At 39.2% G+C, this 26,918-nt stretch overlaps 1 protein-coding gene across 2 annotated transcripts in view; it reads right to left on the reverse strand.

The window, feature by feature from the left end:
* The window catches only part of CDC42BPB (CDC42 binding protein kinase beta (DMPK-like)), a 66,950-nt gene that overhangs the window by 2,758 nt on the left and 37,274 nt on the right, over positions 1–26,918 (reverse strand). Inside the window, exons 13-35 of one of the 2 annotated variants that reach the window (XM_009873528.1) lie at positions 26,521–26,631; positions 25,832–26,076; positions 25,549–25,654; positions 24,862–24,986; positions 23,951–24,056; positions 21,729–21,877; positions 21,027–21,121; positions 20,862–20,941; positions 18,183–18,272; positions 17,678–17,752; positions 17,190–17,295; positions 14,838–14,974; positions 14,128–14,267; positions 12,532–12,613; positions 9,103–9,319; positions 8,653–8,715; positions 4,621–5,214; positions 1,929–2,026; positions 1,733–1,817; positions 1,460–1,580; positions 1,251–1,368; positions 281–319; positions 41–149 (exon numbers count right to left, since the gene is read on the reverse strand). In XM_009873528.1, coding sequence (XP_009871830.1) covers positions 41–149; positions 281–319; positions 1,251–1,368; positions 1,460–1,580; positions 1,733–1,817; positions 1,929–2,026; positions 4,621–5,214; positions 8,653–8,715; positions 9,103–9,319; positions 12,532–12,613; positions 14,128–14,267; positions 14,838–14,974; positions 17,190–17,295; positions 17,678–17,752; positions 18,183–18,272; positions 20,862–20,941; positions 21,027–21,121; positions 21,729–21,877; positions 23,951–24,056; positions 24,862–24,986; positions 25,549–25,654; positions 25,832–26,076; positions 26,521–26,631 — 3,091 coding nt within the window. Of the gene's footprint in view, positions 1–40; positions 150–280; positions 320–1,250; positions 1,369–1,459; positions 1,581–1,732; positions 1,818–1,928; positions 2,027–4,617; positions 5,215–8,652; positions 8,716–9,102; positions 9,320–12,531; positions 12,614–14,127; positions 14,268–14,837; positions 14,975–17,189; positions 17,296–17,677; positions 17,753–18,155; positions 18,273–20,861; positions 20,942–21,026; positions 21,122–21,728; positions 21,878–23,950; positions 24,057–24,861; positions 24,987–25,548; positions 25,655–25,831; positions 26,077–26,520; positions 26,632–26,918 lie in introns of both variants that reach the window. The other variant, XM_009873527.1, reaches the window with a different exon arrangement.

Raw genomic sequence — 26,918 nt, forward strand, 5'->3', positions numbered from 1 at the left:
ATTACAGCTCAGAACTGACAAAGCTTGCTTTCAGCCTTACTTGATGAGGGCCATGAAATATAGGTTTTGCTTCTCTGCTGCTGCTGCTGCCGTGAGAGGTTAGCTGTAGACGGACACGTTTTTTCATCCTGTGCAGCAGGTAGGACACTCTACAGTTGAAATGAAACACCTCGTTAGCCAACAACAAAAGCTATCCAACTAGGAGCTGTTACTCATGAAAACTTTACTGTGCTTTTGAAGCTATTACAACCCAGTGTTGGTAGAAAAACTCTGAACTTACTTGACCACATCCACATATTTTCAGTAACAGACACAAACCCTGAGAAAGACAGAGAAAGAACTAAGCCCCACAGCAGCCACTGGAATCTGTCAGCCAGCAAATCCTCTATGAACAGGCAGGGACTGTCCCAGCAGCTCTGCTTTCCTTCCTCCTCCTGATGAAGGGACAAACTCAACTCCCTTGTCTGGGCTAGCCAAGAAGGACAAGACAAAGCCTGACTAGATGCGAGAAAAATGGAAGGCACAGAATGTAAAAGTGTACCTTTGCACATTCCTCTCATGGATTTAGTACTAAAATAGCTCACAGAATACTGTATTTGTTAAATACTAAATGAAAATAACGCTACAAAGCACTGCAGCTTACATGCATTTTAGTTACCTCCACAACGTTAGTTTTTCGCCCCCCTTGTTTTCGCTCTAGAATTGGCGAAGGGCCACAAGCACAACATTCCAGTTCCTAACAGTTTGCAGCTACTCCTACCCTTGCTAGGGAAGCAGAGGAGGGAGAGGAAGAGGAAGAAAGCAGAGGGGAGCCTTGCAGTGAGGAATGGTCACTCTGGAGAGAGATTGCAGCAGAGATAAGGCTCATGTGATAGACGTGCTCAAAGCCTGTTGGAGGTGATACCAGAGCAGAATGTCAAGAGGATGAGGGGGAAGGAAATTCATTCTGTTATTTTAGGAAGACAAACAAGAAAAAGGAAGGAGGAGAGACTGATTATTTACAAAACTACTAACAAGCTCCTGGCAGTGATATCTGTTTCTTTCAGTGTCTCATTCTTAAGTCAGCTAAGAGTATTTCCTTGCACAGAATTTAGAAGCATTGCACATCAGGAAGGGTCACCTTTCTCATCATGATTAAAAGAAGAATTTGCTACAGAGATAACACTTGAACCTCATACAGCTTATCTTCACAGTTTTTCTGAGCAAGAACAGATGCACATATATCTCCCTCCCTTTTAAAGGTATTTTACCAGTGGGAGGTCCATGAGAACCTGCATTCCATCTCCTGGTCCCATATGAGCCACATGGTTGAAATTCGTTGGGTTAGAAATCATCTTTGACCTTAGCTCGGGATCTCTAAGCATTTCCCTAAAAGAACAGAGTGATTTTTACTATTAGCATTCCCAGTCTCTGAATGTCACCACGTATATTAAGCTACAAACTACAATTAAATTCTTACCGTCTTTGTTGTAATCGTTCTTCCTCGGGAACCTTAAATACAAATCTTCTTTTGCTCCTGGTTCGAAGCATTTGCTTCTTGCTGTTGTCAGATGTTTCTGGTACACTGAGAACAGCTCCTGCTGTAATATCGTAATGCAATTTCACATACAGAGGTACACGTTGACCCAGACGCATCCAATACAAGTTTCATCTCACGCAAAAGCAACATTGCTGAAAATCACCCAGTTCACTTCGGGTCATGTTCCCACTTCTCCCCTTGCTCAGTACTCACCTGCAAACTTGTTCTTGAAATATATTAGCCTTGGTGGCTCGCAGTTAAGGAGATTCAGCGTGCCGTCCATGTTTAATGGTCTGATCTGTTTTGAGGAAGGAGGCAGAGAATTAACACAAGTCTAGCATAGACTGTGAAGAAACATCTCATTTGGAATTAATCTAATTAAGTTATATAGTCAAAGAAATTTACTTACCCTTCGCAGGCCAATAGTCTGGACCCATTCCATAGTGTTAACATCGAATACATCAACACCATACTCACTATACACTGTAACGTAAGAAGAATTGCAACCTGCATAGATGAAAAACAAACAGAAAACCCTAATGTGGTTTCAGTAGTCCAGAACTGACATTTAGAAGTTTTCCACTATGTGCAAGATACATTTTAAAACACTTTCTCCCAGCTCTGCTTTCAAATAGACATTTTTGTGATAATATATTTGCTGACAACAGTTGCCAGCATTGTGAAAAGATTTAAATTTAACCCTTTCACTATTTTTAATCTTCAAATTATGATTTCATGAAATTGCAAAATAGTTATCTGAAGTTTTCAGACGCATACAGATTTGCTACTTGGTAGGAACTGAGCAGCTAGTTTTTCTGCAGATATGGATTACTTCATTTTAGAAGTAGTAAACATCTGCTGTGTGTAGGGGAAAAGAGAGGGCCACCACCTGTGAGGTGGGTCATGAAGTCACAATGTGGATCTGTTCTCAACTTCCTTCCTCTTTCGTTAACGATTACCTAGCTTTAGATATTCATGTATGGGCTACTTTCATCAGGTTAACAGAAAAATGTCACAATGCTTATGGCCCACAATCCATTTTCTCTTTTCAATATTTTTTTTTAAAAAACAAAAGCATCAGTAGACAAGTTTATTTTAGGTCAGAAGGAACGTGGCAATCCCTGGAGCCTCATATCAACGTGCTTCTGGCTCCTGTAAAGACTCTGTCCTGATGTAAAGAGCAGTTACTAGAAATTTATGGGATTTAATAGAGAAAAGAGCTGCTTCAATAAACAAAAGGAAAAGAATCCAGTAGGACACTAAATGCATCACAGAATCTTCCAAGAAGAACTGAAGTAAGGTTGTGGTGATATTTTTTTAAATTCATTCACAGAAAGTCTTGGACAGCTATCACAAATCTGTATTACAGAAGTGATTTATGGTCAAGGATTTATTATACGGGGCTCATGGCTGGCTTGGATGTCCAAACAAGGGAGATCACTGAGCATCAGACAGAAACACCAGCTGCTTCTGCCCCAGGCCCCCTTGTAGCCAAGGCCAGCAGCAACCAGTCAGAGCTGATGAGCCCCGTCAGATGTCAGCTGGTTCCCAGAGAGATGCACCAGTGTCTGCACTGGGCTGGCCACGCTCCAGCTTCGAGACCAGCTGGCTCCAAGTCTTTGCACCGCGCTGTCCTCAAGCTAAGGAGCCCCCAACACCCAGGCCGACTCGGCACAGAGCCAGCAGGTTAAGCTGGTTTAACTGTGGCTAGCACAGGCCACCTGAGATAACAGAACCAACCGTTAGCGTAGACCTGGCCTCTCCTAGCATGAAGGGACCGAATACCCTACAGACAAATTTTCCAACCTATCCTAAACCCTTTCTAAAAAACGGTCCCTTACTACAGCAGAAACTGCAACTGGGGGAGATCCACTTCCAGTTTGATGATCTCCTGGTGGGACAGTTAAAAAAACCAACCGTCCCCAGTGACAAGACACCAGGAGTGAGGAGGGAGGATGAGGCTAACGAAAAAGGAAGTAATCCAGCTTCCTCTGGCAGCGCAAGAAGTTGCTCTTTCTACAGGAACAGCCCTAGGCCAACGCGACTCAGGACTGCCCATACGACAATGCTGTAAAATAGTTTACAGTAAGAACAGCTTCTAATAATAACAGACAAAACCATTAACTAGCAAGTTTAGCTTGCTGGAATGCAAAAAAACCTGTGAAGCTGATAAAGGAAAAGGAAACATTAGTTTTGGCTAATGGTGTTTTAAAGTAAATTTGTGACCACATTGTTTCCTTGGGCCTTTGCTCCAGACTTGTGTGCAGAACTAGGTCAGAGTAAAGCAAGCAAACAATTTCAGTTCAAGACAATTAAAATTAAACAAACCGCTATTAAGGCCTGGAATGATCAAATGAACATGCACCTAACTGCTCGCTGTACTATTTAAACAAAAAAGCTATTTCTTGCCTTCAGTCATTCAAAACATTTTAATTGCTATTTGAGCTCCAAACAGAAATCCAAGTTTCATGTGCTTCTGTCTTAACTAGCTGATAAACCAGTGCTCCTGAAATGAGCAGAGTGGTTGAAAAATTACCCTCCACCTGCCTGTACTATTTTTGGAAACTCTCCCCCTAAAAATAAAAACAGAAGGAGAAAAATTGGTACCAGCTCTGCCAAAGGCAGTATTTTTTACCTCTTACTTTGTTATCTTTATGAACCTTTATAGTCACAGCTAGATTTCTTGTTCAGTTTTCTATTGCAGTTTGAGTACAGGACCCAGACGACATCCTACAGCCAACTAGGCTTTTACACTCTCTGGAGCACCAAAAATTTTTAAAGAATTTGACAAACCGGTACTCTTGCACTGCCCTGCATCCAGGACTACTCCCTGTAAAAGTTATTTGTCATTCCGTTAATAGTTCTTCTCTGTCCTGTAACAAGACAGAGCTTCTTTACTTGCAACATCCAGGATCTCAGTCCACGAGATCGTCAAGTTCAAAATTACCATCAGGAAGAATGTGTATCCTGTTAACTCATCAAAACTTAAAACTGTAGATACTGAAAGACAAACCCAACTGAAATAGAATACAATGCTGATTATTTTTAGACAAGTAAAGCAGCAACATGGATATGGCAACAGAAAAACATATACATACTACAGGCAACAGGAGTTGCAGGCCACATTAGTTCCTGCATGCGTGACCTTCGACCTTGCGAATCGACGTATACTCCCATATGGCTGAAGCAAAGCAGGTATTCCTCATTACTGAGCTCCACAGCACAAAGGGCATCAAACGACTGCTGTGTGAGGAAGGTAAGCGAGGGGTCATTAGGATTTACCAGGTTTATAGATTGTCCATCTCCCTGGATGGTCAATAGAGAGAACCCAGACTGGTAGCCAACACAGAGCTTGTCCTTGAACACTGCCATCCACTGTACAGTTCCTGGAGCCTGAATTTCACTGAATTTTTTGTGGAAAGGTTTAGTTCTGTGAATTTCATAGCAAAAAACCTGTCGTTTGACAGCCACAAACAAACAAGTCGAAGAACTCTTCTTTAGTGTTCCAGTTGTAATCAATTGGCAGCCTTTAGTTTCCGCAAGCTTAACATCAAAGTTTCCTTCCGACCCATCCAGAGAGGCCCAAGGGTAAAGGTGAACGTGGTGGTTCCGACCGCAGATGAGGATGATGATTTTCTCTTTGGGAGCGAGCTCTATCTGGTACACCTTCTTGCAGTCAGCAGCTCGGACTATCACTGCAAAGGAAACAAGAGCTGCTGTAAGTTAAACAAGAAAACCATCAGGCCTGGAAACACTGCAGTGTCGGGCACTGGTGTCTGAAAGTGAATCTAAGGACAGACACATGCCACGTAAGAAAGAGCGCTAATTGCACATGTTCCATGCTGTGTTATTAATTCTCAGAACAAACAATGAAACAAAGCACTCCTGTAACTCTGTGGATACAAAGTCTCAGCAACACTTTGCCAGAAAATGCTGCTTAACATCTGGGATAAAAGGAACAAATTTTTGTATATAATAGTATCTGCACTATCCATGCACTGCAAAATGCTTTATCTTCTGAAACAGGTCCCACCTTCAGGAAAATACAGCCTCTTCAGTCAATTATGGAAGAAGACCAAGTTAGCAGAACACAGAGAGAAGAAATATAAAGTAATTAATGCTGATAATGTTGTGTTTGGGAACACAAAGTTTTGTATTTGTGAATAGAAGATGTTGTACTGCTCACAAACGTCTTGTCCAAATACAAAAGCAGAACAGTAAGCGGGTGTTAACACCTATGCGGACAGGCAAAACACGCTGTGCGTGATGGGGAAAGGATAACAAGGAACGGGCTTAAAAAAGGTTTAGGATGGGCACTCAGAAAAGCCTTCTCCTGGTAGGGACTAGTTTGGCTACTTATAGAAGCCAGAGAGTTTCACCCTTTGAAAGGTTTTTTAAAAGCAGGCAGAGGCAGGTAAAGGGGTTAAGCTACAGCGTTTTCCGCTTTTGAGATCGTGGGTCTGCCTGGGCACTTCCAAGGAAGCAGTGAGCATTTCATGCACTACAAACACGAGATGAAGCAATTCCAAAGTGGGAAACCTAACACACACAAGCCAATTACGTTAAAATGTCACTTTCGTTTTTCTGTTAGCTGAATGCATTCAAAATATTTATAAACTATATATTTTTAAAAAGAAACATTAACTGGAAATTATATGCAATTCCTGAGTAACAGTTCAGCAACCTGGCCAAGTTACCCAATTCTATAAACTTTGCAAACAAGCTGTTTAGATGACAAAGCCAAGTGCTTTCGTGGCATCCCCCAACTTGCATAAATAGACGATATGTCTGAATAAATGTTCTATGAAATAACCAGCTGTTGGAGTTTTGCCACAGAGAAAAGATTTTTTTTTCCCCAACTCCAACTTAGAGTTTAGTTTATTTATCAAGAACTAAGTGATATTCTCACCAAAGACCTTTGATATAAGCAGCTGGAAGTTAATTAACACTGAAAATTACAACTGCCATAAAATGAAAAAAGAGACTATGATTTATAAAAATGGTATTAACACACAGGAACTGGCCATAGAAAACTCCTGCAAAACTTCTTTCAATTTAAAACCAAAATTGATAATTCATTTTCACATTTACATACAACATGGTCATGCAGATAATCATTCCTTTATGAAATGACTTTTCAAATTAAATGTACAATTTTCTCTTATGCAAGAAGCTGTTCTGGAATCTCTGGAATTATCTGCGTCTAAAATTATGTTTATATCTAAGTACTTACAGAATGGTGACCACTGGGAGTTTACTCAAAGGAATGGTATTTATTACTGCTAAAAAGAATTTCAAATATCTGCTGTCTCCATGCATAAAGCAGTTTCTCCTGGAACTGGGAAATGACTTTAAGCTAGAGGAAGCAATAACTTTTTGCTTTTTGCCCCAAACCCACATCCCTTACTTAATTTGATTTTGAAAATCAAGAGTCTTTAACAATCTGCATTCACTGTTTTATTTCACATTGAAAAGCAAGTCTCAGCATGACTGCAACCCAACTTTCAGACAGCTACAAACTAAATCACATTGAAAATGCAAATTCTTCCAACAAGATTAAACTTAAAGAAATATCTTTTATTGAAATTACAATGACAGTGACTAAAACCAGTCAAAGGGCTCTCTCAGGGGTGTCTCAATGATTTTTCCCGTTAGAAAACGAACCTTCTAATTTTACAAATTTGTATCACTGACCACAACAACTTCAACTCACACCTAGTTAAGGACACCAGAAGAACCTAAGCTCAGAGCAATAAATAAAAGTGAAGAAAGCATTAGGTATTTTGTCAGAAACAATCCTATCAGAGCGTCAAGATTGTTTGCTCTTATATCACAGAGTATAGAGTGCTGTCTAAATTTAGAGTGCCAAAGGATTTATAAGAAAGCACGGATTTTGTAAGGTACGTTCAGTGCTTTTAAAGTCAAAGAGAAAGAAGTAGCTAAGATTTCTTACAGAAACTTAGAAAAGGCTAAATAGTAGCAGATTATTATATTTTAAATCTGTATTGCTTCTTAGAAACATACTACTTCTATAAAGTCACTTTAACTCAACTAGTTTGGGTTTTTTTGCTTTCTTTTTTTGTTCAGAATAAGAATATCTTATTTTGGAAGCAGATTGAAAAATTATCCAGACTTGCTCTTTGCTTTTCCAGGTTTAAAATTGCATTTTGTACGGACTGATCCCAAATGATCTCCAGGCTAGCAATCCTTTTGGCCTCCAGGCTTTCCCACCACACCAGGGCATGTCTCCCACTGCTGTGTTTGTGCTCAGCGTGTCACGTTAAAGGGAAAAATGCTTCTTGCCTTACTCCCCAGCTGTGATGCCTCCTAATCCAACGATAGAGGGATACGCTTGTGCTGCCCAGTGACAACGCAGCACATGCTTGGCTGTGGTACCTGAGCACTGTCTGTGTGAATTTCTGGAATGGACATGGCAAGTCTTCAGGAAGAACAGGCAAAACTGATCCCATTTTTCCCAAAGCAGAGGGTAGAGTGCATTAAGAATGGGAAGGAAAAAGCAGGTTGAGGAGGAAGCACGGGGTCAGGGAAACAGTAAGATAATGGAAAGGGGCATTTGCTTTGGCAGTCATGAGTCTGAAAGAAAATGCAATTGGTTGTCAAATTTCTGGAAGAAACAGAAAATGATACATGGTGGTTTTAATGGAAAGTCTACAAACTCTTCTGTTGCTCGCACTGGCTGTCTAACTTCTAATTCATGGCAGTTTAAGCCCTCTGATGGAGCGGGTTCAAATAAATCTGTTTCCACGTCAAGTTTTTCCTCATTCAATTCAAGCTCTGTAAGTGTCTGACAATTCACTGTGCATCAACTGCTTCTGCGTGTGCTCTGTGTGCTGAAGGTTTCTGCTACCTGCTGTGGGAACACAGTCAGAGGTGAGAATGTGTCAGAATACGCCTGGTAACTCATCCCTTTAATTTCAGCCAGTCAACTGAATGCAATGATAATGACCAAATTAGTGCTTATATCTCACATTCACTCTTCCTTCTCACCAATTAACTGAGTGCTTAATACTACACATGAAGGGCTGTTGTGTAACCTGTATTATAACAGCACTAAAAGTTATGGAGCTCATTATTCTGTGTGTAATTACTGCATACATTATAGCCTAACTTACCGTCACGGGTCACCTCTATCACATACAGTCCCTCTTCTGAACCAATTGCTATTCTATCTCGATCTAAACCAGGAAGAAAAGAAAAGCCATTAATTCAGCTACATTTAATGCTATCTTTAAAACAGATGTTTGCTTTGGACAGCCAGAATAACTTCTGGACAAACATATTTTTAACAGCAAATCAATTTTGCTTTAGTCCATGCAGTCTGTCAAAAGCATGTTACATACCATATTGCTAAACCAACCTGCTAAACAACTAACCAGTATTATTTACCCCAACTGAATGAAGAAATTTGAATATCAATGTAAGATTAGCATAGCCCCCCATTATTAAATTCCTATGAAGGAATTTGGCTATGGAATTTATTTCAAGGTGTCAGTGCTCTCACTGCAGAAGGACATCTAAGTTTCAACAACTCTCACATGCTCCCAAAGTTAAAACAAACATACCTACAATAGCAGCAGCTAAACTTGCTTTAATAAGAGGCAGTGTACTGTCATAGGCTTCTTGTGGAATATGCACAACCTGGTTTTTCAGTCTGTTTTTGTGCAGGATAGACTGCAACCCTTCTAGGATTCCGACCCACTTTCTCTTCTCGTTCTCATTTTCCGTCAGGATCAGTAGAGAACAAGATTTTGAAGGCAAACCTAAGAGAGAAGCTGTCACCTTTTAACAGAGAAAGCGAAATTAATAGGAGTAATAAAAGCCCTTCTTGTCAGTATCATATACTTTACAGAACTGTGAAAACAAAATACACGTTTTCATAACAACGCGGTGATGTAGCTGAGGGGTACGCAACACAGCTCACATGGCCACAGTGCCCTGAGAAAAATTTGCACATTTCACAGTGGTTTTGATTAAAAATACTCAGTCTTGTTTAATCACTTTGAATCCTAAAACATGGGCAACGAACACTACATTCCTTTCTTACAGTAATCAACACATGACAGTAAAAGATACCTGCCTGCTCTAAACTGGAATTTCAGTAGCATGCCACATTTGTCCTCATCCCTCCCCACAAGATCTTTTAATAAGTTACTGAGGATGACACACATGCTTTCTGAGTCAGAAGCATATAAACCCAATGGCATTGCTATGATCAGTTCTCAATTTTGATTTCGCTACTTAAATTTCACAATATTGTCCAGGGGGAAGAGCACATCCCATCTGCATTAAAAGCTCTGGAGGAAAGCAATGTTCTGAGACTGAAGCACTGCATTCTCCCACTTCCCCATGGTAAAAGAAAATCACCACGGCTTCACTTAATTTTCAGGTAAATCACCCTGTAGTCCTCAAAGCAAAACACACTCTGAATTGAAAAACATCCAGGAACTTTTTGTTGCCTAAAGCATGCACATACTAACTCTTAATATTAGTTTTGTGTCCTTTATGATGGCTTTGAAGGGTTTGTGAGATCATGGGAACTGCTTACAGTCCCAGACAAACTGGTCATCAGCCAGTATCAGCCCACATAATGGATTTTTAGAGTAACAATAGTAAAACTGAAAAAAACACAGTAAAAGGTGTAAAAGTGCAAAACTGAAGGCTGTAACTAATTGTACACTGAATAACACACCTTCAGCCTCTGCACCTTGGTAAGAAAATCGCCATAAAGTGAATTAAGCAGTAACATTCATCCTAGAGACAATCTGTCTGAAAGAACTTGGGGCAATAGGATGTCAAAGAGAGAACACCAGAAGTAAGATGAAAGTGAAGAGCAGCAGGAAACAAACGGAGGAGTTTGCAATTGCTCATTGCTCTCATTACTCTGCATCAAGCTTTGCTCATGTCTTAACTGTAACTAAGCATGAATATTTTAAACACAGATGGAGGCATAATGGATAATATTCCTAAAACTGAAAACAAAACCAAACCAGACTTCAGCTATGGTTTTCCCTTTGAAGTATCACCACGTATGAATCCTCCTCAGTCTTTTGAACGTGGCATCTTACATGCAGTCAAATGTGGGAAAAATTGGAGAAGTTGGCTGTAATATATCTAGCATTATTCATCATACAAAAATCCTGTATTTGCTATGTAACTCAAGGCTTCTTAACTCAAAACCGATAAGCTGCAGAAGGACTCCACTACAGACACTCTTACACTGTTATTAGAAACGTATCAACACCAGCACTTAGACTGCAGTGTTTGGATGCCAATATTAAAAACTTTAAACCAGTTTTAAAAACAGGTTACCAAGGAGAGATGTTGGAGGCTGAGACAAGTTAATCCTCTTCCCAATTTCATGGAGGTCAGAGGTTTCAATATTTTAGTTTTTGGCAGCATTGTGGCATTGCTTTTTGCTGGTGGAAGATTCAAAAAAAAAAATAAATCTTTGGTGGGCCACCAACATCACCACGTCACATGAAATAACATATAGGAAAGAATCAGCACCATTTTTACACAGATGATGTAAAGTAACAGTTTTAACTGTTGCATAAAAGCTACTCTGTGTCATCATGTCAGAAAGATGCAAATATATAGTTAAATGAAACAGAGAAAATAGATTGTCTTGCACCAGATATTACTGGTTTCCAGTTTCAGAAATTTCTCCTTCTGCAGGAAGACATAAAACTGAGACAAGAGGTAGGCTTTGGTAGCATCTTCTCTGGTCCCTGTCAACAGGGTGTCTAAATGGATCTACTCACACATCAGGCTTCCAGTTAATTCATCAGATCTCTCCTCTGATCAAAACGTGGAGACATTTTGTTTTTATCCACACAAGTATTTTTACATGAGGATATTTGACAAAATGTTTTTTTCTTAAATACCCATTCAGTTAAAAATGGCAGGCAGATACTAGAGCAGCAAGTCGGGCAGGCTAAGCTGTATGGATGCTTTGTTCTTAAAGGAATCCACCACCATTCTGCACAGCTTACATTCTCTCCTCAGAATTTTTTTTCCCATAGCATTCCACATTTGCTAATTTGAGAAGAGAGCAGGCACATGGGAATTAAATGAATTTAGAAACAAGTAAGAGGAAAACGAAGGTAAAAGTAGCAGTAAACTAAAGGATGAAAATGCACTGCAGGAAATATTTCTAAAGAAATGTAGAAAAGTGAAGCCACAGAAGCATTTGAGAATGCAAGACTTGTCCTAAGTAAAACCCTAAAGGACCAAATGATTGGGATCGTGTGAGACTGTCAGTACCTTGGATTCCCTCTTCCACTAACTTGAATCTAAATGACTGAGGATCAGAGACCCTGAAAACAGTGAGTTTCTGTATTCAAATGCATGAGATTACAGATATTGCGTACTAATGTACTCTTCTCTGTATTTTAAAATTCCAGATTAAATATAATTCACATAAAACCTAGGAAAGAAGTTCTTGTTGTTAAAAACACAAATATAGCATTCAGATAGAACATAAATCAAAGGGGGTATGATAACTAAGCTAAATATTTTCTCTTTAAAATTTTTCTACTATATTTACATATGACATTAGAGAAACTGAAATTTCAAAGGTACTTTTTTATACAAGACAATAAATGGCAAACTAGAATCAGTCAGTGAGCACGACCCAGGTTCAGCCTACTCTGTTACAGTATCAGTTCCTAAAGCAAGTGTCATCCAGAGTTCAGAAAGAAAAACAAAAAACTCGTAATACCAATGGAAGTGAAGACAAAAATATACTGAATTATCAAGAAAATAAAAAAGGCAAAGCTTATATATAAGGAAGCAGTAAAGGAGAACTTTGTTCTTTACAATTCAATTTGCAGAGGAGTATCGTGTTCTTCTATGCATTTCAGCACTCCTTGTTAATTCTTACACTTCTGCATAACTTAATAAATATTAAATAAGGAAAATGTAGTTTTCTATCAAAATAAGATACTAGTATTTAACTTGTATTTTGTTTAAGAATAAATTGCTAAGCATACCCTGAATATGCAAGGGATGTCTTTACGAGTTGCGTGTATTACATCCGATGCTAGGACAGAGCTCACACAAAAATCTTCATCTCTGGTAAGAAAGAGAGCAAGAGAATCATATACATGCACACACCAACATTATTCAGCAAAATCTAATTGATACCCCAACTGTTTCAATAGGCTGCAATACCCTAACACCACACAGAGGTCACAGCTGCCATCACTGCTTGGTTATGCTCTAACCATCCTTGACCTGACCAACTCACGAGCTTTAGTGATGCTGCTACAGCATTCAGGATGTGTAACTCAGTCCACCTGAAGCTAAGTGGGGTGGCTTTGTATAGTTTTGGTTTACCAACCACACCTACTCTACAATTAGCGGCAAGAATATTGCTCTTCCAGCCCAGCAGACACGTTAGAACTGATTAATTCATACCTCAATGCAGAGCAAGAGAGGGGCCTTTGGAAAAAAACAGAAAAATCATATAAAAAGCTCTTGGCAACATAATTATAGTTTGTGGGACTCAAGTAGGTGTTTTCAAAACAGCTAGATTTTATTCTCTAATACAGTAAAATAAACAGCCATCAGAACAACTTCCGCATTTCAGAGTGCTCCACCCCAGAGGGCTTGTCTAGATAAGCCTTTTAAAACCGAATTTGACCAAGTTGATCACCTTAACTGCCAATTTTAGTGTAAAGATGACACTACTGCCTGAAATTCGCCCATGCCAGAACTCATAGCTATGGTAGTTAATGTCTATTAAAACATCTAAGAATCCTCAGAAGACACACTCAAAGAGGCAGTTACAATAAGCAGATAAAGCAGGGGACAGTTGGCATAATATCTGGCTGAGCTGCTTCAAGCAATGGACTGATGTGAATACTGTTATCTGCAACACTTCCGCGCCTGCTGCCAGCGTTGTCAGAGAATAAACGTGAGAACAGAACAGCAGTACTGGTACACACCCACAGTACTGCTCTGGAAAACATACAAATCAAGGCGCTTGTGAACAGAAACAACATAGAAGGTGCTGTAACATTAAAGGGTATTAGGCTTTCTTGATATTTCCATAAATTGAAATAAAAAATCGTCTCAGTTACTCTGATCAATGTAAGTCTCAGATCTTCTGTAGACAGTGTTCAGCAGTTCAAATAGTTCACCATGAAAAAATAAATCCTGTGAGAAGGCAAGGTCAGCACCACTTGTATTATAAATTACTTGGTGCTTTTCTGAGGAATACTTCATTTTTTTTAGTGTTGCTGAAACTGCTGGCTGTGGGATGATTTGTGACTCAGCGTCGAGGTCAGAGTGTAAGGGAAAAAATCAGTACATTGAAGTCTATTTGTGTTCCATGTGTGCATATGGAATTCTAGGAAGAAATGCTAATACTGCAAATATTAGTGATTATAAGTGACTACAAAATCACTTAAGTCACTTGTTGAGCCAACAAGTTCAGCCTACACTTAGCTGCAGTCTATACACAGAACACATGGGTCTTCTCAGACCACAGTTCTCATAATTTTAAAGTTTCCTGTGTACTATAAATAAATATTCCTCTTAGGAAAAAATACAGAGGATTTCTACTCTATCACAGTAATACAAACCTGAGATCCAAGACTTGACTTGCAACAACTCCAGGCTGGGTGGATTTTCCTTCAGGCACATCATATAAGAACAGTTTACAGTCGCAGACAACTGCATAAGCCCTCTGCCACCCTTTCTTAACTCCTGTAGGCTTTGGGACCTGCGTATAAATAACTGATTGCTTATTAAAGGTAAGCACATGTTGTAGACACAGAAAGCAGAGACATTTAGAAAAGCTTATACTAAGATCAATGGAATTAGAACACGTTCTACTTGCCCTTCAAAGCAGAGTGAAAAATGTCAAGTAATCAAGCAATCATTTTTCCTCCCTTAAGTTCAACCGTTCCCTGTTACAGTATAATAAATACATTAGGACAAATAACGGGGCTTGTATATTCCTCAAATGCCAAAATGGTAGGACAGTTTACCTCTTATATTGTGCTTACATCAACAATGACAGAAATTCTTCCTTAAAGCATGCTCTTTTTCTCCTCCCTGCAGCTTATGAACATTGTAGCTGCTAATCTACTAATCTCCAGCTCCTGTGGTAAAACTGCTTCTCCCACATTTAAAGCAATGATGGTTAAGTAAGTTATAGAGATGACACACAAAGCCTCAAGGCTTTAGCACAATTTAGGAGATCTGTTTAAATGTACTCAGAGGTTCCACACTGCACAGCTGTAAGAGGAGTTTAGTATTCTTTTCTTGTCCAAGAACAAAAGACTATTACCTTGACATAACCTTTATAGGCGGTTCCTATTCCTCTTTGCACGTCTACACCAAGAGGCCTTTTCGCTTGCTCAGGGGGTATGGGGCAGACCTGAGGTGCGCTATCCTTGCAGGAAACATGGCATGCAAATGAACACACTAAGTACAAAAGAGAAAATTCACAGTGAAATGCATGTACGAGTCAATCAGTACAGGAGATTAAGGCAGTCTACCCTTACGTTCAGCAAATTAATTAATAACTGGCAGTCAAACATTGCAACAGCCCACTATGCTAAAGAGTGAACACACCTAGATATTGTATGAGACTCCCCAAAGTCCTTTTATTTTCTCTTTTAAGCCTATTGCTTCCACAAAAGGCAGAAACTGAGTCCTCATTTCAAGGCAACGTATGAAAGTGTTTCCCAGAAGCAAAAGGATTTGGTCAGCCTCACTAGTGCTAAGCAGCAACAAATACACTCACAGAAAAGAAAAATTATTAATAAAGGACTACTATAAAAGTACTACTATAAAAGTTAGAGGGGACAAGATAAATATCATAGGTGTTTCATTTGATCCAAGTATGCAAGAATACTACAAAGTAAAACTAAACTGACCAAAAAAATAGAAATGGCTAAACTATTAAACTGAGTAAACAGACTTGAAAACATAATAAAATAGAAACCAGGGAAAAAGGACTGAAACGCTGTGTGGTGAAAGGGGAATATATCTTCCTGTGGCACTAGCAAGGGACAGAGGTCTTTAGGTTTCTTGTCTATAGAGCACTTCACAGTAAAAAACCCTCAGAATACATGTCACTTCACAAGAGACAGACTACAAGCACTGCAGAATGAATTAACATGTTATACTGTGGCATCCATCCCACAGTTTGCGGGCCAGACCTTTCCACAGAGATTTTTGCCTTGTTTATCTCAATTACCCTGTTTTTACTAGTGGGCTTGGGAAGGCAGTGAGCGAGCAGCATGGCAGTGATCTGTCCTCTGCTTCCTCCTAACCGCATCACTGAAAGCGAGCGGTTGGCAGATGCCCTAGGCACATCTAGACCCATAGTTATGAAGGGTCAAAGGATTCCAGAAAACCTGGGAACAGTCTGCTTCTGCTCAAGCCACAGGCTGCATGCAAAGGACTGCAGGTGCTCCCCGAGACTAGGTAATACGATCATCTCTTTCAGGAGGCATCATAATTATATGGGACTGTGCACATCAAGGCACACTGGTTGCAGAACAGGGAGAATCTGCAGGATATAGGCAGCTCCACAGGCCTCTGGCAGTGCAGCTATATTTTATCATAGTGTCTAGCATTAAAAAGAGGAGGAATTGAGAAAAGCAAGTGATTGGGAGTGGCACACTGCAAAGTTTTGTTCTACTCAAGTCATCTCTATTCTTATGTCAACGTGATTCTAGTTCTTCCTGTAGCTATCCAGATCTGGAATAGAAGAGGCAAACTGGAAAACTAACGATGCAGAGCTTAACCAAAATACATGAGAAAAAAAAGAGCAAAGCTGATAGCTAAGGGGTGAAAAGACCCATTTCAAACTTGCAGTTAAGAGATGCAGAAATCGAGTTCAGAATTGTCAGGAAGAGGAGCCAGAAGGCAGCCCCAGGGCAAGTGCTGACAGAGCAATAGGTGCTCCTGGGGAAGAACGGCCACCAGAAGATCTGCCATGAAAAAAGCCCTGAACAGTAGATGAGGCACATACAAATATGATACTGAAGGTGTCAGCGAGCAGGGTGACACAATCAAGAACTAAGCTAAGCACAGGAATACAATAAGGTTTTCTATACTGTAGTGTCTTCAACAGATTCATGGACTACTTAGTTCATGTGTCTATTCAAGATACAAACAAATCTTTTCAAATAAAAGTAACTCTATATACTCAAGCATGGAATTCAATAGTGACGTATGCATCACAGAAGGAATTTTAAATAAAACTAATGGACAGAAAGACAGCCTAGAGGCCAAATAACTTAGCAAACAATCCTCCCAACATACGAGGTTTATGGTGAGGGGAGCACAAAATAGATGCAGATTTGTGTTACCAGAGCATCCCTCTTGTCCTCTCCACTACTGAAACAGAAAGCAGTCCTGCCTTCTCCCCCCCGTCCCCCTCAACTCACGCTCTAACAGTGCTAATGTTAGTACAATTAATCAGCAATATGAAAAGGAAGCATAAGGGCTTATATTAATTCTTTGACTTTAGAAGTCTGACAATAATGGAAAAGAAAGGAGAGTGACTCAGTGGCAACCACCCCTCTTTTTCATTCCTTCCCCAAAGAAATGGTTGCCTTAAAATAGATGAGTGTTTTCAGAGGATTTCAGGGACTTGCTGACAATATAGAAAGTTTACTTGACTCACCGTCACAGGCATAACCTTGTCGAACTAATCCCACCATAAGAGAGGTGCAATGACTACACTGAGTAGGGCTTGTGAATGACTTGATATTGAGCTGGTGAGCTTTAGGCTGAAAAACACATTTGGGATAAAAACAGCTTTTCACTTTCTGTACTTATGTAATGCCAGCATCTCCCTTCACCACCCAGTATATCAGTGCATGTTATGAAACATGGGCTTCTTTTAAGTAAGTGCAGCTGGTAAAAGGTGCTGCAAGAAAACAAAACTGCACAAGACACTCAAACCCAAACCTAAAGCCAACTATTTTTTGTCACCCCTTCTGACAAATTAAACCCCATCAACTTGTGTTTAGAAATGTTTGACTGTAAACACAGACCTAACAAACACACGCATGACAAACCCAAACAGGACAAGAACAAACATGAAGGGCTAATTTATAAATGATTTTTTTTCCTTTGTTCTTTAGAATAAAGTTAGCACAGTCCCCCTACCTTTGGTACAGCTAGAGAAATGGATTGAATGGTGGGGGAAGGAGCAGCAGGCATCCTCTGAAGCCGAATTGGTTCCTGAATCACAAAAAACTGTAATTGAGCAAAATGAGGCTTCAAGAATTTCTTTCAAGATCGGGGTGGCAAAGTTTATTGTTTTCTGATTTTTTTTTTCATTTTTGAAAATTATAAAAAATTTGTCATTAACATAGCCATTCTGATTTAATAGAAACAGTTTGTGTTTTAAAGCACTCACAGGAAAGCCTGCACACTAACAAACAAGTAGCAATACAGAAAACATATGAAAATGAGGTACATCAACATACACAGAGCCAGCAAAAAGCTTTAATTTGCAACTGTCCTCAAAACAGGTGCAATTAACACTGACACGTTGCAAATAAGCAACATTCACTCCTGCTTCTTCATAATGAATGCTGCAATACGTATTTATAAACAAGACAGAGAGACTTTCTGGTGAGACTTCAGGGTAAAATAACGGCTGTCTTACTTCTTGTTGTTGCTCTGCAGTTACAACTGAAGTAGACGGTGAAACTTCTGACTTGGGACCCTGTGTCTCCTGCTCACTAATAGAACTGGTCTGCAAAAGTGACAGCAAACATGTTAGATTAGATACCACGGAGCTGATGAAGTGTTCTCCCATCAACAAAGGGAAACAACAAACAGTGCTGATTTCTATATGCAGTGCACGTACATCTAACAACTTTCCACTCTGAAAGAAAAAAAAAAAATCTTTCCTTACAATAAACCCTGCCGCCTGACAGAAAAGCTGTAAAGATGGAAGTACTGAAATGCAGAACCTCGTAAGTAGGCAGCACAAATGCTGGAACAGCCGCCTTCTCCCAGCAGGGCTGTGTCTAATCTCTTGCATGCAGGTATGGAACGATGTTGGAGAAGCTTGGCAATCATCCATAAAATAGCTTATTTCTCACGGTAACTCACTACGCTAGGATTTTTCTAGCACATAGCAGCCAGCAATTCTGACAAAAAGAAAAATCTTTAAAGTAGTACTACACAATCTCCTTAAAAAAAAAAGTTGTTTAAAAATGGTTGGCCTCTGTCATTGAAAGAATTGTGTCTACTTAATTACATTGTCTTATATTTCTCTAAAAATTTAAGACTAGCATCCACTACAAGCTTTCTATGAATTTCACACTTAAATTAGCAACTACTAATTGCCAGCACAAGGGGGAAGTATGCTACAATTCCAGAGCTAAAGAAGCTGGGTGTGGAAATAGAAGCCTGTATTACTGTACTCTGAGGACATCATGAAAATCATGATTAACAAACATCAGATTAGAACTCACATCAATGATGTAATTAGCACTAAAGGCAACAAAATAATGAATCACTCACTTCCCAGCGAGTTTAGACAGGAAGACGACTCCAGTTCAGTTAGCTCACTAAATGTGTTCAGATATTTGTTATTGTTTTTGTTATGAACTGATTGGTAGGGATGGGCCATTTAAGATCAAATTGTACTACCATGTAATAAGAACGATTAAAAAATGCTAAGTGTGACTCAGCTTTAGCCATATAGATAGTCAAAATACGAAACAGTAAGCCTGCAAAGAGGTATTACAAGAAAACTAAAACTAGCTCTCTTTAGTGGACTGCGTTATAGAGAAGTTAAGAAAGCAAAATATCTAGTTTTAAAGGCCATTTTTACTATGACAAGTCACAAGAAAATAAGGAGACAAAACTACTAGCAAAAACTTACTTCTTCCCAAAAGGCTAGCAGAGAAGATGTAGACGAAGAAGAAACAGAATCCTTTGTTGTAATGGATATGAGGGATAAAAATGGTCACTTATCACCCACAGGAAAACTTCAGATAGAATATTAGTAGTCTAGCTAAATAAAATGTTTTATATGGCCAAATGATATTTATTCAAACTAAATTAGCCTAGAGCAGATAACACTGACTCTCCTTATCAGTACACATGAAAAAAAATGTTAACGAAAGTCATTACGCACAGTATCAGCCATTTTAATGTAATTAATCAGAAAATGCCACTTGCATTGCCATAGCAACATGTATTTATTGCAGGATCTATGGAATGGAATCTTGATTAGTTACAGGATTGATACTTTATATGTTACTGTTTTAAGTGTATCTGGTACTTTTTATGGTGATGTTCTAAAATATCAAGGTCAGTGGGTAGAAATTATTATTCAGATAGTAGCATATATCATGTTTCTCTCTCTTCCCTCCACCTCATGCATGTAGCACATCTTGCTGCTTCAGTAAGAAAGTCAACATGGACGTTTTGTGACCCCAAACAGCACATACACAAAGTGTATGCAAATATCACAGCATGGCCACAGGTTCCTTTTAGCAAGTGACAACTTGGGGGGAAAAAAAAAACCGAAACAAAATACAAACACCTAAAAATAGAGTGCATGTTTCTGATATAAAGTCTAACCAGACTAATGGAGTTTTAACCTGAGTCTCTTTAACTCAGCTCCATAAACAGATTATTTCTCTCATTTCAAGCTCTTGGTTTTATCCTAAATTATCTGTGTGTTTCATCAAAAAAAAAAGCTTCAGGGATCAAGAGTTCATGAAGTAAGGAAATGTGATTCAATGTTGCATTTAACAGCTGCTTCCTCAGGGAACGTACGAACCTTTTCAAGTGAAACGCCCACTTGGAGCTGTGATTTGTATGATTAATTTTCTGAGGATCACAGGGTGTGTCATGATCAACTTATTATACCAACATCTGTGGGTCCTCTGATTCCCTTCCCGATTCCTTCTATTCTAACCACTCCACTAAGATCTGGAGCCAACAACTTTACCTATCTGCTTAAACACTCCTTGAACTGAGTGAATATTTTCCCATGTATTAAACGGCATCTTCCAAGTGCAAAGCATTTAATCCCTTATTTGTAACAGGGTGTGCCAGCCTTTCAAAAAAACCTCCAAACACGTATTATTTAGCCAAATGTTTGAGATTAATTATCTCCCATTCTAGCTTCTTTGTTCAGATGCCAGCTTCTCTACAAAATGCCAGGCAATCTGACATGTACAGGACATCCAATTCTGTGCCACGCTAATTTGGCTAATGTGCCAGATCCAAATGTGCCATACATTGCCCAAGCATTACTTTTACGTACTAAAAGTATAATTCAGTTATCACATTTTTATAATTAATTCACACAATAACTCACTCTGAAAGTCAGATCACGTGCAAGAGGAGAGGTGTTGAAATATTCAAAAATGGAATCTTGAAAGTCTGGAAGTTTAAGACCTACAAACCAAAGCAGAACAGGCTTAGCTAGAAGGCAGCACCACAGGTGGCGTTAGAACTGTTAAAACACAGTAACTTTAATTACCTGAATCTGTTCTGTATTTTTCTTCCAGTTTTTTCTTCAAACCTTCCATCTCTTCCAACAGTTCCCTATTTTTGGCTTCTGATTCCTTCAATTTACTAAAACAATATAATATGATTAAAATGAAATCTGAAATATCTCAAAGGTAGAAATTTCAGTGCACAGGAGTATTAATATCTGGTTCTACACCTTAAGAGTTTTTGAAAAAGCAGGATTTTTTGAGGAGTGGTGGTGGTTTTTTAAAAATACTTTTAAGGCTGATTATTTTACTTTTCCCCTGAATAGACACCTCACTATCTGACTAGACAGCAAAAACTGTACTTGAGACTTCTGTTATCATTGCAAATATATGGCAAACAAAATTATTTTAATAGTAGCTTGGCTTTTAATTCCCAAGAATAGGTCTACTTTCCAGTTAGAGTAATAAAATGTACTGAATTTGCTTTCATTCTTTTTTTTTTTAGCTAAGGTGCCCAAGTTCGGTATCTTATTACCAAGCTATTCACAGCAGTGAAATAGGTACTTGAAGAAATTTTTACAGTTCTCATTTGACTATGTAAGAAACGTGTTGTCTGTAGAACGAGATCTTTCCAGCAAAGTTCAATATCCCAGGAACAAGGAGCCATTGTAAGAAAGTCGTTGCTGTTCTAATCAGCAGTTTAGAGCAGCACATTAAAACTCAAAGAGAACCAAAGCCCTTATTACCTTTCAAAAGATATGTTTGCATCTTTAACTTTTCGTAATTCTTCTTGAACTAGTTGTTTGGCACGGATTTCTGCATCAAGGGCAGACTGTAATTCCAGCCTCGCTGACATATCCAGCTTCTGACTGCGTCGCACTTTCCAAAGCGGATCCTGTTGCAGTAAGTTACTGAATATTAGTATCAACTGACTAAAGATATTTCTGTTCTTGTTCAAAGACATAAATTAGTCTTCACACTGTTTCAGAGAATGTTGTTAATTAGTTATGGACAGTATACCTTCTGCATGGAAATCAGTCTAGAGTCAGGCTTTGTTACATGAAAATTAAGTCAGTCTTTACTCCTAAGGCCAGCCCCGAGAAATTCCAGTCACTGGAGCTAAGAGAGCAAAACTGGAGTGAGGATGACTCTCCACTGGCCAGTGAGGATTTGGTTAGAGAACTAGTATAAAAACTGAAAACACACAAATCCGTGGACCCCAACACGGGATGAATCCACGTGTGCTGAGAGAGTTGGTTGACGATGTGGCTGAGCCATTCTTCATCATCTTTGAAAAATCATGGGGAACGGGAGAGGTCCCCGAGGACTGGAAGAAAGACAGTGTCACTCCAGTCTTCAAAAAGGGCAAGAAGGAGGACCCAGGCAACTACAGGCCAGTCAGCCTCACCTCCATCCCCGGGAAGATGATGAAGCGGCTCATTCTGAAGACCATCTCTAATCAATTGGAAGAAAAGAAGGTTATCAGGAGTAGCCAACGTGGATTTACCAAGGGGAAATCTTGCCTGACTAATCTGATATCCTTCTGTGAAGGTGAGACCAAATGGGTTGAAGGGAGAGCAGTGAATGTCATTTACCTTGACTTCAATTTTTTTATTGATTAAACCACTAACACAATATGCTTGCAACCAAAAAGCTGGATTACTGAGCATGGAAGTCAAACTGAGAGAACACACTGAAAATGCTTGGATTTCATTGTCCAAGCTAGAAAAGAGTTTAAAATTTACACAGTGACATATTGGACTTCCAAGTATTAGATAAATGTCAATATTTAATGTAAAACATATTAACCTAAAACATACCAAGAGTGACAAAACCACAAAAAAAAATTAAATAAATTGAGTCCTGGGATAGCCATGATACTTAGAAAATTTGCCTAAATAACTCTTAGGCTTGCTAAGTAGCATACACTATACTTCTGCACACACCATGCAGTTTCACCCTAACACCCCAAAGAGCTAATATTCTGAGCTTTTCTCGTGTGGACTACATTTTTTTATATTCCCTAACGGATACCTCTTTAGTCACATGTAAACTTGCAAAAAGCAGTCACGGAAACGAGAAGCACTTTTTATGTTGAGAAGTAATGGCCTTAGAGCAGGTTTTGCTGAAGTTACAAAACCAGCCGTAATGTAAGGAAGAGACAACGTTCTTTATTGCTACAGTAACCAAGAAGAAAATGCCAACTGCACTTGACCCAATCTTTCTTTTTATTAAATCTCTCAATACTATAACTGTCTCTTGATGATGCAGGCAAACATTAGCTCATCAGAAGTCATAACCTTCTCTTAGTCTCTCCTATCCACAAGTTTGGAAAGGGTCAGTAACTCATCTGTTTAAGCCAGCAGCAGGTGGACTCTGCATGGCAGGCTAGGCAGACCGGCCTTACGAGGGCCATGGGCTCCCATGCCTGGCTGCCAACGTCTCTCCCTGCCTGTAGGCTGGTACTCATTACCTTCCAAGGTAAAACAGCGTTTTTGTCTTCGAAATCATGCTCCCTTGTGAGAGCTCTTCTGTTTTGCTCATATTTTGGGAAGTCATGTTACTACTGTACAGTGTGTCACTAGTTTGTAACAATATCAACCACCTAACACTTGCTCTGAAATAAACCTCACTTTGTTATCTCACTGTAACAGCAATTAAAACTATACACTTGCATCTAAAACGGTGAGGTACATTTCTGTACTCCCCCTTAATGGTCTAAGTTATTGTTTCTTCTCTCCTCTGTATTGTTTAAAGAAGTTTGTGATGGCAGATATTAGTATGAAACAATCATCCCTGTAATGACCCAATGCTGATCAGGTTATCCAGATGGTTTTCATAAGCAATAGATAAAAACTAGAAAGCAGAGCAGAGCATTTATCAGAGAAGAATATTGATTATGAACAGACAGCTGAAACTAGAAGTGTAGCTTCTTAGGCATCCCCAGGACAGCTTGCTATCTTCTTACCAGTGTTCGTGACCCCAGACTGGAACTTCTCAATGATTCTAGTTCTTCTGTCATCTTGGAAGCTAATGCTTGGAGATAGCCACGAGCATCCTTCTCATCACTTACCCTGTTGTGCAATTACAAAAATCTGTTACTTCACAGTTTCATGGGTCACAGCACCAAATACTGTACCTTCAAATAATCAGTGTCTGCACTGGATTTAGGGACATAGCAGAAAGGAACAGAGCAAGGAAAACTCTCCCAGCAACAGAAAACCAAATACATCTTAGACTGTCTGCCTTAGATTTTTCTTTTATCTGTCTCGATTGTGGCAGTTGCTAGGGAAACTGAAGTTTCCTTTCCACCACCAGCAAGAGTTCTGCAGACATCTCACTGTTATTGTTTGGAACACGATCTGCATATTACTTGCTCAATTTTTATAAGGGCTACCCTTCAAGTCCTTCTTGTCTTGCATGCTGAAAATACTTGCACACAGCTTGCAAAACAGCAAGTAACAGAGGGAAGAACTGACCTGTGAATTAAATGCAAATGCTTGTTTAATACAGCTAGTGAGGTTCTTATGGCAACATTGAATCTATATGGTAACTTTTAAATCATGACCATATTTCTGAATTAATCTATTAAAATATTCCACACTGGGTGATTTAATGATCACTTTAGAGACTGAAGCAAGCTGACACCAAACGCCTCTCCTTCATACTTAGTAGCATCTGACAATTTCACTTGTCATTACTACACAGCAACATTAGAAAGTAGAAAAGAAACAGTGAGTTGACACTCAGGAGTGCCATGCTTCTGTTGATCCCAGAAAGGATCAACAGAGAGAAAGGGCCTAGCTATACACTAATAAAAGAGCCAGTCAGTATTTAAAAAGTTGAAAGTAGCCATCTAGATCTCTAACCAGCACATACCATTGAATAATTTCTGCAATCTGAGCTTCCCAGTGAGCAACAGATTCCTTCTTTGCTGCTAGGTCTTGGAGCTCATCTTCTAGCTGTCTGTTCTGTGCTGTTAATTTGTCCACAAAGGAGCAGAGCTGAAACAAAAGATTAATCTCACCTGTGACTTACATCAGTTTCAGACTTTTTGCATATGTGTCTACACACCTATAGAACCTGAACTAACAAGACCACCACGGGCTATGCACATGACTAAAGAACTGCAAGGGGTTCTTTTCTTGTGGAACTGGAGGTTAGCTTCTGAGCATAGAAGAACACATTGCCAGTTCACACAAAACAACTGAAAACAAAGGAAAAGAAATGCAAGCACAGAGGTCACGAAGAGCAACGAGGCTTAACTGTGAGCCATCAGGAAGGCACATGGACTTTGCAAACGCTTCTCTCTCTGTGCAGAATTCAGGAAGGAACCAGAAGATGGTGCCCTTTGAGTTGTGGGAATCAGTTTCACTTAGAGAAGTATTAAAGTTACTCTTTAGCCAGATCTCTGACATTTATATAGTGAAAATAACATTTATTTTATTCAGATGCTGCCTGAATAGTCACAGAACTTGTTCTGATCAATGAGTAGACTACTTCAACATCAGAAAGTAACAAACTAAGAATCATATTTTGCTTAAAAGTGTTCCCTAAAATAATTACCCTCTCATTTTCTGTCGTTAGCTTTTTATTATCTTCCAAGAGCATAGATCTTTCACGCTCATATTTCTCTTTCATTGTTCCTACTGCTTCCTCCATTTCACTGTGCCTAAGGAGAAGGACAAGAAACAGAAACATATTGTAACACTGCTGAATCTGTAGACTGGGATTTTCAAAATGGAATAAACAGAGTTAAGGTGAAATATGAACCTGCACAGATCCCTATGCAATGCAATACACACACAAAAAGAAATGCATAGTTAATGAATCACGCCCAAAAGCTTACCTTTCTCGCTTTGTTTTCTCTAATTTATCCTTTAATATCATGATCTCTTTCTGCAGTGCAAGCTGATGGCTCTCTGAATCATGTACTTCCTTTTTCACATTTTTAACTTCCAGAACATGTGATGCTTCTCGTCGGACCAACTCCTCTTCATAAAATAAGATTTTCTTTTCCAACTCAGACTTAATTTTGGAAAGTTCCTGCTGCTGTTCTAGTGTGGCACCTGCTGCCCGGCCTCCCTGCTTCAGCTGCCGTAGAAGAGGAGAAATCATCAGAAAGAGACTATTATCTTTGTATTTTGGGACTACCATTTAAAATTAGAATTGTCCAACTGGTGGCACCTGGGAAAAAATGATTTGAGCATTGAGTGATTTGAAAGGGGCCTGTCTCCAAGCATTAAGTCTCTTAAGCAACTGCTCTGCTTATGTGACCCTAATAAGCAGTTCAAATAGATTGCAGAGATAAAAAATTTGGACCACATACATTCAGTATCTGCTCAGCATTTATATAAACATTTTCAAGATATTAGTGTCCAATGAGATATTAGTCTTTCACAAAAAAACTTCCAAATAAATCTGAACAGGTTAGATCAGGTTTCTAGTAGTACTGCAGGTTTTTGTATCAACAGTTGAGTAAGCAAAACTATTGCAGCTCCTGTGCCATCTGTGAACATTCGTGAAAAAACACATAACCTTTAGAGCTTCCAGTTCATTTTCCAGTTGTTTGGAGAAGGCCTCACTGTGCTCACGAAGCTTGCGTTCTTTTGATGCTTCTGCTACAACCTCCTCAAGATGGGCTTCCAGCTGTAACAAGAGTTAATTAAGTCATTTCCACACAAGATCATGCTACCTGTATCATTCACTTCCTTTCCTGCACAGAGATGAGCAGCAAGTTTTCCTTATTTCTATTTTAAGTTACACCACTATAACAATAATCTCAGGATGTCATGCTAATTGTTTTGCCTTCAGGGATCCAGGCATCCATCTGTCTCATGCAGTAAAACTATTACTATATGACTTTTTGTACTGATAAGAACCACAACAAGTACATGCAGGGGTAACTGCACAGCTTCTACTAATTCTAAGAGAAG

Source organism: Apaloderma vittatum, unplaced genomic scaffold, assembly GCF_000703405.1.
Source record: "Apaloderma vittatum isolate BGI_N311 unplaced genomic scaffold, ASM70340v1 scaffold20877, whole genome shotgun sequence".
In the NCBI taxonomy this organism is placed as follows: domain Eukaryota; kingdom Metazoa; phylum Chordata; class Aves; order Trogoniformes; family Trogonidae; genus Apaloderma; species Apaloderma vittatum.